The sequence below is a fragment of the Salvelinus namaycush genome, chromosome 3, assembly GCF_016432855.1.
Source record: "Salvelinus namaycush isolate Seneca chromosome 3, SaNama_1.0, whole genome shotgun sequence".
NCBI lineage: Eukaryota > Metazoa > Chordata > Actinopteri > Salmoniformes > Salmonidae > Salvelinus > Salvelinus namaycush.
The window spans coordinates 32,504,506-32,523,664 of NC_052309.1; the positions used below are offsets into that span (position 1 = coordinate 32,504,506).

At 43.7% G+C, this 19,159-nt stretch overlaps 1 protein-coding gene across 1 annotated transcript in view; it reads right to left on the reverse strand.

Moving 5' to 3' along the window:
- Positions 1-19,159, reverse strand: part of LOC120030413 (polypeptide N-acetylgalactosaminyltransferase 10-like) — a 114,067-nt gene that overhangs the window by 51,080 nt on the left and 43,828 nt on the right. Inside the window, exon 4 of the mRNA XM_038975811.1 lies at positions 14,671-14,837. Within this exon, the coding sequence (XP_038831739.1) occupies positions 14,671-14,837 (167 nt within the window). The remainder of the gene's footprint in view (positions 1-14,670; positions 14,838-19,159) is intronic.

The following is a 19,159-nucleotide window of genomic DNA, read 5'->3' on the forward strand; positions in this document are numbered from 1 at the left end:
AGACGGATGGGGCTGTCACAAACCCCCATCAATGATGGAAACACCAGGTGCCGCGTTGTCAAACACTCCCCAATAAAATAAAGCCCCATTTAGACAGAGGGACATTTTAGTGGCATTGCGAGTCCCGGTATGAGCTCACGTTGTGGCACTAAAGCCCCATGTCACAGACTGGTTATGGATCTGGTGTGGCGTTTATAGGGGGGGATGGAACAATGGACAGATTAAATCAATTAGGTTGAAATCTCCATGAAAATGGCTAGTGGTAGAGGGCCAGACGGCGGCATCAGTCAAACACCTGCGTGACAGTATCCATCATGGGAGAATATAGTGTGGCAGCCTGGTGGCAGGACCAGGTTACCAATTGGGCACGTGTCCCTTGACCTCCAGGTGGTCCCCTACCACAAAAACTAAAAATACAAACACTTGGAGGTCATGGGGCCCCCAGATTACATACGAACACGTCATTAGCAATGGGAAAACGAAGAACTGTAGTAAATTAGCTTAAAATGGCAACATTTTCTCTCATCCTTATGGCAAAATGTGAAGAACAGCATGAGATCAGCAATAGAAACCGCACATTGTTCTCTGTGTCATGGCAAACTGTAGAATTGCAAGAAATTAGCTTTAAAACTGCTAAATTGTCTCTGCCTCAACACAATGTGTAGAATAGCATTATAAAACTACGTTTCCCTCTGCTCTACGGCAAAATATGTTAAAATGCACCCCCCCCCCCCAAAAAAATGGTTTCTTAATTATAAGATATATATATTTTTTTAAATGTGTTGGGGGGGCCCCCTGGAGCTAGGTTCCCCGGGGCCCCAAATTTAGTAGTCTGGCCCTGCCTGGTGGCTATTTCAACCTGGAGAAAAAGCCAAGCCCACCTTTCTGACAGGAGCTGCGGGGGATGACGAGAAGTAGAGCAACAGTTTAAAATGTGTGAAATTGTGAGAGAAAGTAAAACCTTGAGCGCTCTGATTCATGACGCGTAGATTAAGGGGCTTTGCAAATCTGATCCCTACAAAACCAGAACATGATGATGCAATACGGGACAGGGGAAAAGATCAGCTGATCGACCTCACACAAAGATTTTGGTCATCGCCCTTGGCACTGTCTGTCATCCTCTCTGTACAGCCCCAACAACCCACTAGACAACTTACTGATATAGGATCTGACAGGCAGAACAACCTCCTGTGCTGAGCGCTGTCCTGTCTGCACTGTGAAATCACCTGAACTCCGTGACCAACGCTGCTTGACAACGGTGGGCACGGAGCTCAAGCACAGGCCTTTAATGCCAGGCTGCAAAAGTCCCTGGCATTTAACCTCCCCATTCCTGAGGTGACAGTCTGACATTGGCACAGCCGTTCCACCGCAGTAACAGCCCCCTTCCACCTCAGGTGTCCACCCACCTGGGTGTCCAGGAGGGAGAGTGGAGAGGAAGAGATAGGAAAAGAGAGAAAGTGTCAGTGCTGATTGTGCTGCTTTGACTCCAACCTTCCGCCTCAGCAGCTCAGTGAAAATCAGAGTTGCCCACAAGACAGAGCTGGCAACACAATGTACGCGTGGGCGGAAGAGACAGACAGATAGGAGAGAGAGGGGAGATGAGCCTGATACAGGAAGGGAGAAGTGAAATGAGAGGGGACTGTGCAATCGGAATGAAGAGCAGGCTAGGCTGTGTCATACTAGTGAGAAAATAAGTCAATACAGTGTATTTAGAAAGTATTCAGACCCCTTGACTTTTTCCACATTTTGTTACCTTACAACCTTATTCCAAAATGGATTAAATACGATACCCCATAATGACAAAACAAACAGTTTTTCTATATTGTAGAATAATAGTGAAGATATCAAAACTATAAAATAACACATATGGAATCATGTAATACCAAAAAAAAGTGTTAACCAATTCAAAATGTATTTTATAATCTACAAAGTAGCCAAATCAAATCAAATGTATTTATAAATCCCTTCTTACATCAGCTGATCTCAAAGTGCTGTACAGAAAACCAGCCTAAAACCCCAAACAGCAAGCAATGTAGGTGTAGAAGCCACCCTTTGCATTGAGGATAGCTTTGCACATTCTTGGCATTCTCTCAACCAGCTTCACCTGGAATGCTTTTTCAACAGTCTTGAAGGAGTTCCCACATATGCTGAGCACTTGTTGGCTGCTTTTTCTTCACTCTGCGGTCTAACTCATCCTAAACCATCTCAATTGGGTTGAGGTCAGGTGATTGTGGAGGCCAGGTCATCTGATGCACTCCATTACTCTCCTTGGTCAAATAGCACTTACATAGCCTGGAGGTGTGTTGGGTCATTGTTCTGTTGACAAACAAATGATAGTTCCATTGAGCGCAAACCAGATGGGATGGCGTATAGCTGCAGAATGCTGTGCTAGCCATGCTGGTTAAGTGTGCCTTGAATTCTAAATAAAAATCGCAGTGTCACCAGCAAAGCACCCCCACACCTACTCCTCCATGCTTCACGGTGGGAACCACACATGCGGCGGTCATCCGTTCACCTACTTCGCGTCTCAAAAAAATACGGCGGTTGGCACTAAAAATCTCAAATTTGGACTCACCAGACCAAAGAACAGATTTCCACCAGTCTAATGATTCTGTTATTTCATAGTTTTGATGTTTTCACCATTATTCTACAATGAAGTAAAAATAAAGGAAAACCCTGGAATTAGTAGGTGTGTCCAAACCTTTGACTGGTACTGTAAGTATTCAGACCCTTTGCTATGAGACTCGAAATTGAGCTCAGGTGCATCTAGGGTTGCACATTTTGGGGAATATTCAGGAGGTGGAAACTATCCGTGGGAATTAATGGAAATACATGCAAATTGATATTAATACAATTTAAATGTAAATGTTTTTTGGATTGGACATAACCATATCATATGGAGACAAACATTTTACCTTATCCTAAGTAAACAATTTCAAATAATTAAATCCTTCCTAAATAAATTTGAAAAAAAGATTTAGTTACGAATCAAAATTTAATTAAATGAGTTGACTCTTCACATGGGATGATTTCACTGAACAACAAAAGAAAGGGAATATTGAATGATCCATCGCATCTCCCAAAAACGTTTAACATACATCTGTAAAATGATAGTCTAGAAACTAAACCTTTGGTTGTCTTCCTCTCAGGCTTCCATGTCTTCTCCCTGGACCTCCTCAATGTCCACCTCTTGAACATCAGACTCTGAGGCCTCATCTCATCTTCACTGTCACTTTCCAACCTTGTTGATGGCGGCTCGTTGTCAGGCTCAAAAAGCAACAAATTTGCCCGGATGGCCACCAATTTTTCAACCCTTGTATTGGTCAGACTGTTGCATGCTTTGGTGTGTGTGTTCCCAAACAAGGACCAGTTGCAAACCGAGGCGGTTGAAGTCGGTGGGATTTGGAGGATGTTGGAGGCAACAGGGGAAAGCGCCTCAGATTTACAAAGTCCCTTCCACCAGGTGGCTGATGAGATATGTTGGCACGACTGCCATATTGCATCTCCATGCCAAAGCCCTTGCTTGGAAATGTACTTCGCTAGACTGCCAAGAACCTTGCCCTCATCCAGGCCAAGGTGGCGAGACACGGTAGTGATGACACCATAGGCCTTGTTGATCTCGCACCAGACAGGATGCTCTTGCAAGCATACTTGAGGTCCAACATGTACGCTGCAGCGTGTATGGGTTTCAGGCAGAAGTCTTCACGCTTTTTGATGCATTTCAGAACAGCAGTTTCCTCTGCTTGGAGCAACATTGAAGTGGGCAGGGCAGTACGGATTTCTTCTCTTACATCTGCAAGCAGAATCTGAACATCAGACAGGATGGCACTGTCTCCCTCAATCCATCCAATGGCTACTGCTATAGGTTTCAGGAGTTTCAGGCAGCTTACCACTCTCACCAAAAACACATCATCCAGGAGGATCCTCTTGATGGGGCTGTCCATATTGGCAGACTGTGATATGGCCATTTCTTGGAGACTCCTTTCCCTCCAGGAGACTGTCAAACATGATGACAAGACCACCCCAACGGGTGTTGCTGGGCAGCTTCAATGTGGTGCTCTTATTCTTCTCACCTTGCTTGGTGAGGTAGATTGTTGCTATAACTTGATGACCCTTCACATGCCTAACCATTTCCTTGGCTCTCTTGTAGAGTGTATCCATTGTTTTCAGTGCCATGATGTCCTTGAGGAGCAGATTCAATGCATGAGCAGCACAGCCAATGGGTGTGATGTGAGGGTAGGACTCCTCCACTTTAGACCAAGCAGCCTTCATGTTCGCAGCATTGTCTGTCACCAGTGCAAATACCTTCTGTGGTCCAAGGTCATTAATGACTGCCTTCAGCTCCTCTGCAATGTACAGCCGTGGCCAAAAGTTGAGAATGACACAAATATAAATTTTCACAAAGTGTGCTGCCTCAGTGTCTTTAGATATTAGTGTCAGATGTTACTATAGAATACTGAAGTATAATTACAAGCATTTGTGTCAAAGGCTTTTATTGACAATTACATGAAGTTGATGCAAAGAGTCAATATTTGCAACGTTGACTCTTCTTTTTCAAGACCTCTGCAATTCACCCTGGCATGCTGTCAATTAACTTCTGTGCCACATCCTGACTGATGGCAGCCCATTCTTGCATAATCAATGCTTGGAGTTTGTCAGAATTTGTCCACCTGCCTCTTGAGGATTGACCACAAGTTCTCAATGGGATTAAGGTCTGGGGAGTTTCCTGGCCATGGACCCAAATATCAATGTTTTGTTCCCCGAGCCACTTAGTTATCACTTTTGCCTTATGGCAAGGTGCTCCATCATGCTGGAAAAGGCATTGTTCGTCACCAAACTGTTCCTGGAAGGTTGGGAGAAGTTGCTCTAGGGAGGATGTGTTGGTACCATTCTTTATTCATGGCTGTGTTCTGAGGCAAAATTGTGAGTGAGCCCACTCCCTTGGCTGAAAAGCAACCCCACAAATGGTCTCAGGATGCTTTACTGTTGGCATGACACAGGACTGATGGTAGCGCTTACCTCGTCTTCTCCGGACAAGCTTTTTTCCGGATGCCCCAAACCGGAAAGGGGATTCAGAGAAAATGACTTGACCCCAGACCTCAGCAGTCCAACCCCTGTACCTTTTGCAGAATATCAGTCTGTCCCTCGTGTTTTTCCTGGAGAGAGTGGCTTCTTTGCTGCTTTTCTTGATACCAGGCTATCCTCCAAAAGTCTTCGCCTCATTGTGCGTGCAGATGCACTCACACCTGCCTGCTGCCATTCCTGATTAAGCTTTGTACTGGTGGTGCCCCGATCCTGCAGCTGAATCAAATTCAGGAGACGGTCCTGGCGCTTGCTGGACTTTCTTGGGCGCCCTGAAGCCTTCTTCACAACAATTGAACCGCTCTCCTTGAAGTTCTTGATGCTCCGGTAAATGGTTGATTTAGGTGCAATCTTACTGGCAGAGGAAGAACAATGATTCCAAGCACCACCCTCCTTTTGAAGCTTCCAGTCTGTTATTCGAACTCAATCAGCATGACAGAGTGATCTCCAGCCTTGTCCTCGTCAACACTCACACCTGTGTTAACGAGAGAATCACTGACATGTCAGCTGGTCCTTTTGTGGCAGGGCTGAAATGCAGTGGAAATGTTTTTTGGGGATTCAGTTCATTTGCATGGCAAAGAGAGACTTTGCAATTAATTGCAATTCATCTGATCACTCTTCATAACATTATATAGGAGTATATGCAAATTGCCATCATACAAACTGAGGCAGCAGACTTTGTGAAAATTAATATTTGTCTGTTGTCCCTTGTGTCTGTGCTCGTGTAGAATACTGGTTGAGGGGTGGAGATTATGTAGTTAATTATTCCTTGCCCACAAACATTCGACCACCCATGAGAGATGATTGCAATACAGTCTGCTTTCTCTATGATTTGCTTGACCTTTACTTGAACTCTGTATCCAGCAAATGAGTAGATAAAGCATGTCTGGTTGGAGGGGTGTATGCTGGGCGAAGAAATCAGAAGTCTCTTTCAATACACATTGCCTGTGCGCATCAGAGGTGAACCAGTTGCATACACAGACATTCATCAGCATTTCTCTGACTACGTTCCTCCATTGAGTCAAAAAAACTTCTGATTCCAGGAGGACCATGAGCTGTTGCTATCGATAAGGTGTCCGATTCATCATTTTCACCTCAAATAGAAGTAGAGGGACTTTTGTCAGAGGTTGCTTATTGTGAGCGCTGAGTGAACTTGGCCAGATGATTCTGCATCTTTGTTGCATTCTTCACATATGATTTGGCACAGTATTTGCAAATGTACACAGCTTGTCCTTGTACATTAGCTACAGTGAAATGTTTCCACACATCAGATAGTGCCCACGGCCTTTCCTGTAAAGATTAGGGAAAAAAAGAGGAAAAGAATAAATAAAAAATACAGTTCCATGTACAGATAAATAGTTAAGCAGTTAAATTAAACTCCTTTGTAAGATAAATGTTTGAAAATTAAACATGGAAACAGTTAGCAGGCTCAAGCAAGCTAAACACCACATGGTAGCAAAAACTAACTAGCAGAAATTGTTAACAAGTTAAAAATGATTTAAACACACTTTGCTGTAGGCTACTATTTACTAGTTAACAAAAAAAATCATAAAATATATTCACCCCACCCAGTATTGTAATCAAAACTTACCAGAAAGTATGTAGTCCTTGAGAATCAGCTGTACATGTGATGGAGTGCACACCACATGTGATGGAAGAATGCACTGTGCATGCAGAGGGTTGCAATTCCATTGAATTGGGGATAGTTTATCCAAAATATGCCACGACCTAGAATTGCCTTGTGTATCCCACAAAAAAGGTTCACTGTTATAAGCTAACTTTTTTGATGAATTTAAGCAAAATTCCCCAAATTCCAGGGCTTAATTTCCCCTGGGTAAGTTTCCAACCCTTTGCAACCCTAGGTGCATCCTGTGTCCATTGATCATCCTTGAGATGTTTCTACAACTTGATTGAAGTCCACCTGTGGTAAATTCAATTGATTGGACATGATTTGGAAAGGCACACACCTGGTCTTTTTAAGGTCCCAAAGTTGACAGTGCATGTCAGAGCAAAAGCCAAGCCATGAGGTCGAAGGAATTGTCCGTAGAGCTCCGAGAATGGTACCAAAAAAATGTCTGCAGCATTGAAGGTCCCCAAGAACACAGTGGCCTCCATCATTCTTAAAATGGAATTAGTTTGGAACCACCAAGACTCATCCTAGAGCTTGGTCAGGGAGGTGACCAAGAATCCGATGGTCACTCTCACAGAGCTCTAGAGTTCCTTTGTGGAGATGGATGTCCTTCTGGAAGGTTCTTCCATCTCTGCAGCACTTCACCAAATCAGTGCTTTATGGTAGAGTGGCCAGACGGATGCCAATCCTCAGTAAAAAGGTACATGACCCCCGGCTTGGAGTTTGCCAAAAAGGCACCTAAAGGACTCAGACCATGAGAAACAAGATTTTCTGGTCTGATGAAACCAAGATTGAACTCTTTGGCCTGAAAGCCAATTGTTACGTCTGGAGGAAACCAGGCACCATCCCTACGGTGAAGCATAGTGGTGGCAGCATCATGCTGTGGGGATGTTTTTCAGTGACAGGGACTGGGAGACTAGTCAGGATCGAGGGAAAGATGAACAGAGCAAAGTAGAGAGAGACCCTTGATGAACATCTGCTCCAGAGTGCTCAGAACCTCAGACTGGGGTGATGGTTCACCTTCCAACATGACAACGACCCTAAGCACACACCCCAAGACAACACAGGAGTGGCTTCGGGACAGTTATGACAAGAATTTGTTCTTCACTGACTTGCCTAGTTAAATAAAGGTTAAAAAATGAATTGAATGTCCTTGAGTGGCCCAGCCAGACCCCTGACTTGAACCCGATCGAACATCTCTGGAGACCTGAAAATAGCTGTGCAGCGACGCTCCCCATCCAACCTGAGAGGATCTGCAGAGAAGAATGGAAGAAACTCCCCAAATACAGTTGTGCCAAGCTTGTAGCGTCATACCCAAGAAGACTCGAGGCTGTGATCGCTGCAAAACGTGCATCAACAAAAGTACTGAGTAAAAGATCTGAATACTTACGTGAGAAGGTGATATTTCCATATTTTACTTTAATACATTTGCACAAATTTCTAAAAACCCGTTTTTGCTTTGTCATTATGGGGTATTGTGTGTAGATTGATGAAGAAAAATAACAATTTAATCCATTTTAGAATAAGGCTATAACGTAACAAAATGTGGAAAAAGTCAAGTGTCTGAATATTTTCTGAACGCACTGTAAATGTACCACAAAGGCAACAATTGGCATACGAGTAAAAACAGGCAGCTTAAAAGCATCCAAAGTTGACCTGGCTTTGTCTGACAATGTGCGTCATTTGGCTTCTGACGATAATTGCTTTAGTGCACCGCATATTTTAATGCTGGTTTGAGGCCCCATCTGACGGCCTGTCATCTGTCCCTGATTGCACAGTCTGTCTGAGTGCAGACTTTTCTAAAAGAGACAGACTAAAACTGGAGCTGATGAGCCCAGGGTGATTCTCATGTTCTCTGAGACACCGTCTTAAAAGAGACAACACCCCACCTGAAAGCAAGCATAATGGGAGGGAGATTGGAGAGATTAAGAACATGCTGAACAGAATAGGAAAATGAGTCTGGCTGTAAAGTACTCTGCACGCGTCTTCTGAGATGATGATGATAAACGAAGGGGAACTATCTGTGTTCCTACAGCAGGCACAATGAGTAGATGTACAGGCCTCTTACACAAAAGGAAAAAACAGATTAACCATAAATAATGAATAGGTTTGTTGATTATAGCAACTTGCTGATATGTACCTTGGAGGCCCATGGTACAAGTGACGAGAATGTACCAGTGACGAGAAACCATTCAATGCTGGTCTGACCAATCGGAAGCCACGCTCCAAGATTGTTTTGATCACGCAGACTGGAATATGTTCCAGTCAGCCTCAGAGAATGACATTGATCTATACGCTGACTTGGTGAGTGCATTTATAAATAAGTGCATTGGAGATGTCGTACCCACTGTGACTATTAAAACCTACCCTAACCAGAAATGGCGGCATTCGCAAAAAACTGAAAGTGCGATCCACCGCATTTAAGCATGGATAGAGGTCTGGTGATATGGCTGAATATAAACAGTGTAGTTATTCACTCCACAAGGCAATCAAACAAGCAAAATGCCAGTACAGGGACAAGGTGGAGTCGCAACTCAACAGCTCAGACACGAGACGGATGTGGCAGGGTCCACAGGAAATCACGGACTACAAAAACAGCCACATCACGGATACCAACGTCACGCTTCCAGACAAACAAACACATTCTTTGCCCACTTTGAGGATAATACAGTGCAACTGTCGCGGCTCGCTAACGAAGACACAGGCCCCCCCCTCTCCTTCTCAGTGGCTGACGTGAGTGAAACCCTCACAAGGCTGCTGGCCAAGACGGCATACTTAGCCGAGTCCTTAGAGCATGCGCAAACCAGCTGGCTAGTGCTCCCTATCCCAGTCTGTTGTCCCCATATGCTTCAAGATGGCTACCATTGTTCCTGTACCCAAGAAGGCAAAGAACTGACCTAAATGACTACCGCCCCGTAGCACTTACTTCGGTCATCATGAAGTGCTTTGAGAGACTAGTCAAGGATCATATCACCGCCTCCTTACCGGCCACCCGAGACCCACTTCAGTTTGCATACCACCCCAACAGGTCCACAGATGACACAATTTCCATGGCACTGCACACTGCCCTATCCCATCTGGACAAAAATAAAGCTATTTAAGAATTCTGTTCATTGACTACAGCTCAGCATTCAACACCATAGTAACCTCCAAGCTCATCATCAAGCTGGAGGCCCTGGGTCTCAACCCCTCCCTGTGCAACTGGGTCATGGACTTTGGCGGGCTGCCACCAGGTGGTGAAGGTAGGAAATAACATCTTCACTTCAATGACCCTCAACACTGGGGTCCCACAAGGGTGTGTGCTTAGCCCTCTCCTGTACTCCCTGTTCACCCATGACTGCATGGCCATGCACACCTCCAACTCAATCATCAAGTTTGCAGACGACACAACAGTGGTGGGCTTGATCACCAACAACGATGAGAGAGCCTATAGTGAGGAGGTGAGTGCACTCGGAGTGTGGTGTCAGGAAAACAACCTCTCACTCAGTCAACAAAACAAAGGAGATGATCGTGTACTTCAGGAAACAGCAGAGGGAGCACCCCCCTATCCACATCGAAGGGTCAGTAGTGGAGAAGGTGTGAAGTGTTAAGTTCCTGGGCGTACACATCACAGACAAACTGAAATGGTGTGGTGAAGACAGTGTGGTGGTTGCAACAGCGCCTCTTCAACCTCAGGAGGCTGAAGAAATTTGGCTCGTCACCCAAAATCCTGACAAACTTTTACAGATGCACAATCGAGAGCCTGGTAAGGCAACTGCACCGCCCTCAACCGCAAGGCTCTCCAGAGGGTGGTGCGGTCTGCACAACACATCACCGAGGGCAAACTACCTGCCCTCCATGACACCTACACCACCCGATGTCACAGGAAGGCCAAAAAGATCATCAAGGACAACAACCGAGCCACTGCCTGTTCACACCGCTATCATCCAGAAGGCGAGGTCAGTACAGGTGCATCAAAGCTGGGACCGAGAGATTGAGAAACAGCCATCTCAAGGCCATCAGACTGCTAAACAGCAATCACTAACTCAAGAGGCTGCTACCCACATTGAGACCCAATCACTAGTCACTAAACAATGCTACTCTAAATAATGCCACTTTAATAATGTGTACATATCTTACATTACTCATATCACATGTATATACTGTATTTTATACCATCTACTGCTCGACCATCGCTAATCCATATATTTATATGTACATATTCTCATCCACCCCTTTAGATGTGTGTATTAGGTAGTTGGGGAATTGTTAGATTACTTGTTAGATGTGTGTATTAGGTAGTTGATGGGAATTGTTAGATTATTTGTTAGATAATTCTGCAATGTTGGAACTAGAAGCACAAGCATTTCACTACACTTGCATTAACATCTGCTAACCATGAGTATGTGACCAATAACATTTGATGTTGTTCAAAAACCTCTTCATTTGAACCACTCAGACAAATACTGCACATCAATTCCATATGCACCTAACGTGCACTGACGAATAATTTGGTATTGCAAATGTCATGTGAAAATGCAATGAATCGTCATGATGAATCCTGTGATACAACATTTCCTTAAATTCACTGAAAGACAGATGGTTTATTCGGTCTGGAACATGAACAGCAGAACATATACATTGCATCCCTTATTCATGAGTTAATGCTTTCTGCACTATGCTCAAAATGAAGATACTGTGACGGGGCAAGGGAAACGGTTCGATACTGAAAACATACGCTGAATGGAAGTTATACTGAAAAGCCCAACAACAAAAGACTGACTTTGCAGTGACTTAATGAAGTGGAAGAGAAAAGTTTGGTTGAATAATACAAAAATGAAGCTCACAGGTAAGAAGACAAATGATCAAACATTGCTTATGATACAAAAGCCTGAAAACATTTTGCAGATGACGCAGCAGTTTGTTGTGTACTGATATGTACACTAGGGCATAGCTACCGGGAGGTTAGTTAGTGATTACAAACACCTACCTACCATGTGTTTCATCAATAGTACTACATTGGTTTGGTTACAATTGGCTTTTGCTGGTCATAGGAGATACGGAAAACATTCATATTTATTAATTTAACTTGTCAAGTCAGTTAAGAACAAATTCTTATTTACAATGACGGCCAACCCCTTACCCGGACGATGCTGGGCCAATTGTGCACCGCCCTATGGGACTCCCAATCACAGCTGGTTCTAATACAGCCTGTAATCGAACCAGGGTCTGTAGTGACGCCAATAGCACTGAGATGCAGTGCCTAAGACTGCTGCGCCACTCGGGAGCCCCAATGTGCATTCATCCAAATAATATAATCTGCATTACCACAGGCTACCTAGCTAACACAGAAGATATGAAAGTAGGAAAGGCTAATCACCACCAAATAACAAATTAGGTGGTTTCACTTGGTGGTGGGAGGAGGCGTATAAAGAATGCCCTGGCCTCACTGCTGCAAATGAGTCACCCAGGGCTGGCACAGGACCTGGGGATTGATTATAGCCCAAAGTTTTTTTTTCTTAAAGAGGACCGAATAGCAATCAGACCCTGGACAGCATTAGCATAATCATTTGTTCATTTTCCCTGAGCAAATATGACTCGTCCAAAGCTCTGTGTCAGAAGGAGCTATACAGTACGGTGTGCGTGATTCAGCAGCACTGTAGGCTCTATGCAACCCCACGCTAAAGTCTATAGTATGTGACCTATAGCATTTACAGTCTTTGTACATTGAACAGCAGTGTGTAGATCACATGATGGCCTGACATATTCTGCACCGCTATACCTAAGACATGATTAATATTCTCTCTTTGCATTATTAAATATTCTGGGAGAAAGTGTGGGCAAGAATTTATACACCTCCGATTCATTATGTAAGAGTTCAGAGTCATGCATTGACTCCATAGTTCAAACTGATTAAATCGTGTTTGGGAACACAAACCCACAGACTGTAGGATTCTTCTTAAACAGGCCTAATCAAACACTAGTCTTCAATGTCCAGTCAGCAGCACTGCTGGTTTTAATCCTTCCACATCTAACCAGCGGCTGATTCAGTCCTGACAACAGGTGATTTTCCTCCTCACTGACATTAAAGTCAAGATCTGTATAAGATTTCCAGTAATTTGTGGCTTGTGTGGTCCAGCGGTTAGAGCCGCTAACTGACCCCGGCACACGTTTAATATGCCAGAGTCGGCATGGGTTTGAATCCTCCTCCTACCTTTCCAATCTTTTCTCAACTGTCCCTATACCCACCCACCCACACAAAAGTTTGGGGTCACTTAGAAATTCTTGTTTTTGAAAGAAAAGCACGTTTTTTTTGTCCATTAAAATAACATCAAATTGATCAGAAACACAGTGTAGACTTTGTTAATGTTGTAAATTACTATTGTAGCTGGAAACGGCTGATTTATAATGGAATATCTACATAGGCGTTCAGAGGCCCATCATCAGCAAACATCACTCCTGTGTTCCAATGGCACGTTGTGTTAGCTAATCCAAGTTTATCATTATAAAAGGCTAATTGATCATTAGAAAACCCTTTTGCAATTATGTTAGCACAGCTGAAAACTGTTGTCCTGATTAAAGAAGCAATAAGACTGTCCTTCTTAAGACTAGTTGAGTATCTGGACCATCAGCATTTGTGGGTTCGATTACAGGCTCAAAATGGCCAGAAACAAGGAACTTTCTTCTGAAACTCGTCACTCTATTCTTGTTCTGAGAAATGAAGGCCATTCCATGCGAGAAATTGCCAAGAAACTGAAGATCTGGTACAACGATGTGTACTACTCCCTTCACAGAACAGCGCAAACTGGCTCTAACCAGAATAGAAAGAGTGGGAGGCCCCGGTGCACAACTGAGCAAGAGGACAAGTACATTAGAGTGTTTAGTTTGAGAAACAGACGGCTCACAAGTCCTCAACTGGCAGCTTCATTAAATAGTACCCGCAAAACACCAGTCTCAACGTCAACAGCGAAGAAGCAACGCCGGGATGCTGGCCTCTAGGCAGAGTTCCTCTGTCCAATATCTGTGTTCCTTTACCCATCTTAATCTTTTCTTTTTATTGGCAACTCTGCCTAGAAGGCCAGCATCCCGGAGTCGCCTCTTCACTTGACGTTGAGACTGGTGTTTTGCGGGTACTACTTAATGAAGCTGAGGACTTGTGCTGATGCTCCAGATACTCAACTAGTCTAAAGGCCAGTTTTATTGCTTATTTAATCAGGACAACAGATTTCAGCTCTGCTAACACAATTGTAAAAGGATTTTCTAATGATCAATTAGCCTTTCAAAATTATCAACTTGGATTAGCTAACACGTGCCATTGGAACACAGGAGTGATGGTTGCTAATAATGGGCCTCTGTATGCCTACGTAGATATTCCATTAAAAATCAGCCGTTTCCAGCTACAATAGTAATTTACAACATTAACAATGTCTACACTGTATTTCTGACCAATTTGATGTTTTTTTAAATGGACAAAAAAAATTGTTTTTCTTTCAAAAACAAGGACATTTCTAAGTGACCCCAAACTTTTGAACGGTGACACACACACACACACACACACACACACTGTAATTAAAATGAATGCAGTAAAGGTTTTGAAGAACATGACTTATACAAACTCAAAGGACCAGTGACTTGTACAAATGCATGCCATGTCTTTGCACCTAACTTAAAGCCACTGAACAATTAATTCCTTAAGAGGTGATGGAGATGGAAAACACATCCATCAATGGGGTTGGGGTGGCAGTGGAGCTAATTAAAGATTACTTAAACACTGCATGGTGAAGGCTGGGCTGAGAGGGGCTGGGAAGAGAAGAGCTCAGCTGCTGACGGAGGCTCTAGAGCTGCAGTCTTGGTCTAGGCCTTGTTAATAAATGACTGCGGGACAACCCTCAGCAAACAAGCTGGTAAACAAATGACTCACTTATACACTGAGGGAACACTTTGTGTGTGTGTGTGGATCCATGCATGTCTCAGTGTACCTTTGTCGCTGAAGTCGTCCACCAGTATGACCTCAGCAATGAGCTCAGGGGGGGACCGGTTGAGCACGCTGTGTACAGTCCTGAGCAGGGATGACCAACCCTCGTTGTGGAATGGTATGATGATGCTGGTGTTGGGCAACTTCTCCGCATACAGCTTCTGTTTACAGCTAAACACACAAACAAGCAACTAAACAAATAAGACAAACACAATTTACCAAAAAAGTGAAGAGAGAGACTACAGTGCAGAGCTGGTGTTCATAGTTTCTCAAGATTATTATTGCTGATCTAGGATCAAATCAAAGTTTATTTGTTGCGTACACAGATGTTATCACAGATGCAGCGAAATGCTTGTGTTTCCAGCTCCAAAAGTGCAGTAACACCCAGCAAAACATTACAATTTATTTATTTACATCCTATATCAGAACGAGCAATGTTATTAAATAAATAAATACTGGTGTATAGACATATGAATAGAAAAGGTCTGTACAGCAGTAGTTATATAGGATGAGTATGACTAGAATACAGTATATCAAATCAAAGTTTATTTGTCACGTGCACCGAATACAACATGTGTAGACCTTACAGTGAAATGCTTACTTAACCAATAGTGCAAAAGAGGGGTTGGTGGGTGGCGGGTGGTAGGTAGCGGGACACAATGAAGATAGCCCGGTTAGCCAACATGCGGGAGCACTGGTTGGTCGGCCCAATTGAGGTAGTATGTACATGAATGTATAGTTAAAGTGACTAGGCATATATGATAAACAGAGAGTAGCAGCAGCGAAAAAGAGGGGTTGGGGGGGGGGGGGGGGGGGACACACACACACACAATGCAAATAGTCCAGGTAGCCATTTGATTACCTGTTCAGGAGTCTTATGGCTTGGGGGTAAAAACTGTTGAGAAGCCTTTTTGTCCTAGACTTGGCGCTCCGGTACCGCTTGCCATGCGGTAGTAGAGAGAACAGTCTATGACTGGGGTAGCTGGGGTCTTTGACAATTTTTAGGGCCTTCCTCTGACACCGCCTGGTGTAGAGGTCCTGGATGGCAGGCAGCTTAGCCCCAGTGAAGTACTGGGCGGTACACACTACCCTCTGTAGTGCCTTGCGGTCAGAGGCCGAACAATTGCCGTACCAGGCAGTGATGCAACCACTCAGGATGCTCTCGATGTTGCAGCTGTAGAAACTTTTGAGGATCTCAGGACCCATGCCAAATCTTTTTAGCTTCCTGAGGGGGAATAGGCTTTGTCGTGCCCTCTTTACGACTGTCTTGGTGTGTTTGTACCATTCTAGTTTGTTGTTAATGTGGACACCAAGGAACTTGAAGCTCTCAACCTGCTCCACTACAGCCCCGTCAATGAGAATGGGGGCGTGCTCGGTCCTCCTTTTACTGTAGTCCACAATTATCTCCTTTTGTCTTGGTTACGTTGAGGGATAGGTTGTTATTCTGGCACCACCCGGCCAGGTCTCTGACCTCCTCTTTATACGCTGTCTCATTGTTTTCGGTGATCAAGCCTACCACTGTTGTGTCGTCTACAAACTTAATGATGGTGTTGGAGTCGTGCCCGGCCATGCAGTTGTGGGTGAACAGGGAGTACAGGACGGGACTGAGCACGCACCCCTGTGGAGCGCTAGCGTTGAGGATCAGCATGGCAGATGTGTTGCTACCTACCCTCACCACCTGGGGGCAGCCCGTCAGGAAGTCCAGGATCCAGTTGCAAAGGGAGGTGTTTAGTCCCAGGATCCTTAGCTTAGTGATGAGCTTTGAGGGTACTATGGTGTTGAACGCTGAGCTGTAGTCAATGAATAGCATTCTCACATAAGTGTTCCTTTTGTCCAGGTGGGAAAGGGCAGTGTGGAGTGCAATAGAGATTGCATCATCTGTGGATCTGTTTGGGCGGTATGCAAATTGGAGTGGGTCTAGGGTTTCTGGGATAATGGTGTTGATGTGAGCCATTACCAACCTTTCAAAGCACTTAATGGCTACGGACGTGAGTGCTACGGGTCTGTAGTCATTTAGGCAGGTTGCCTTGGGCACAGGGACTATGGTGGTCTGCTTGAAACATGTTGGTAATACAGACTCAATCAGGGACGTGTTGAAAATGTCAGTGAAGACACCTGCCAGTTGGTCAGCACATGCCCGGGGCACACGTCTGGCCCCGCAACCTTGTGTATGTTGACCTGTTTAACCTTTTCTCAATAGGGGGTGCTGTTTGCACTTTGTAATAATTTTGTTCCCAAATTAAACTGCCTCGTACTCAATTCTTGCTCGTATAATATGCATATTATTATTACTATTGGATAGAAAACACTCTCTAGTTTCTAAAACCGTTTGAATTATATCTGTGAGTAAAACAGAACTCGAGTTGGAGCAATTTTCCTATGAGGAAGTAAGAAATCTGAAATCTGCAGGCTGTTCTGAGGTCGGTTTATTAATTTGCATGTATTCTATTGGTTGAGATGCACTGCATACGCCTTCCCCTGGATGTCAGCAAATAGTGAGAATTGGAATGGAGTTGCTAGGCAGATCTGAGGCCTTATAAATGGGCTGGCAACGTGGTGTACTCTCTTTTTTCCCTTCGCCATGACGCAAGACAGACCTCAGGATGGCGTTCTAGAAAGCTCCCGTTATAGCCCTTAGATATATCCGGCTCTGATTTTATTCGATATAGGTGTTAAAGACATCATAATGTTGTTATTTTAAACCGAGTTATATCAGTTTATATCAGTATATTGCGATTTTCGGGTATTTATTTGTGCTGCGTTCTAGGGAGTTGGGCACGTCTGGCCCACATGGCTAATGTTTACTGCTAATTCCAAAGTTGAAGGCGACAATCTACAACCGAGCAACGATTCTTTTGGAAAAAGGACAACTTGCCCAAGATTCTGATGGGAGCTCATCAAAAAGTAAGAACTATTTATGATGTTAATTTGTTGTTCTGTTGAAAAATGTAAAACTCATATTCCACCATTAATTTCGGTGCGGTCTCGCTTTAACGCACGCTGTATGTCGTAGTAACGTTAATTTTAAAAATCTAACACAGCGATTACATTAAGAACTAATGTATCTTTCATTTGCTGTCCAACCTGTATTTTTTAGTCAAGTTTAGGATTAGTTACTGATTAGATTAGGTGCCTCTCCCAAGATTTCTCCCGACATATTGTTGGCAGCTTGGCTACTATTCTCATTGTATAACCACGATTTGTGCCGCTAAATATGCACATTTTCGAACAAACTCTATATGTATTGTGTAATATGATGTTATAGGACTGTCATCTGAAGAAGTTTGAGAAGGTTAGTGAAAAAATTAATATATTTTGCTGGTTTATTCGTTATCGCTATTGTTGGCTTGAATCAATGCTGTTGTGTGGTTGGCTATTGTAGTAAGCTAATATAATGCTATATTGTGTTTTCGCTGTAAAACACTTAAAAAATCTGAAATATTGGCTGGATTCACAAGATCTTTGTCTTTCATTTGCTGTACGCTGTGTATTTTTCAGAAATGTTTTATGATGAGTATTTAGGTAATTCACGTTGGTCTCTGTAGTTATTCTCGTTGCTTTGGTGAGAGTTGTGATGGTGGCTGCAATGGTAAACTATGATTTATACCTGAAATATGCAAATTTTTCTAACAAAACATATGCTATACAATAAATATGTTATCAGACTGTCATCTGATTAAGTTGTTTCTTGGTTAGTGGCTATTTATATCTTTATTTGGTCGAAATTGTGATAGCTACCTATGCAGGAAAAAAATGGTGGGGAAAAAAAGTTGTGTCTTTTGCTATCGTGGTTAGCTAATAGATTTACATATTGTGTCTTCCCTGTAAAACATTTTAAAAATCAGAAATGATGGCTGGATTCACAAGATGTGTATCTTTCATCTGGTGTCTTGGACTTGTGATTTAATGATATTTAGATGCTAGTATTTACTTGTGACGCTATGCTAGTCAGCTTTTTTACTGATGGGGGTGCTCCCGGATCCGGGATTGTGTGCAAGTAGAAGTTAAAGGTCTTACTCATGGCGGCTACGGAGAGCGTGACCACACAGTCGTCCGGAACAGCTGATGCTCTCATGCATGTCTCAGTGTTGCTTGTCTCAAAGCGAGCATAGAAGTGATTTAGCTCGTCTGGTAGGCTCGTGTCACTGGGCAGCTCGCGGCTGTGCTTCCCTTTGTAGTCTGTAATAGTTTGCAAGCCCTGCCACAAAAGACGAGCATCGGAGCCTGTGTAGTATGATTCAATCTTAGCCCTGTATTGACGCTTTGCCTGTTTGATGGTTCATTGCAGGGCATAGCAGGATTTCTTGTAAGCTTCCGGGTTAGAGTCCCGCACCTTGAAAGCGGCAGCTCTACCCTTTAGCTCAATGCTAATGTTGCCTGTAATCCATGGCTTCTGGTTGGGGTATGTACAGTGGGGCAAAGAAGTATTTAGTCAGCCACCAATTGTGCAAGTTCTCCCACTTAAAAAGATGGGAGAGGCCTGTAATTTTCAT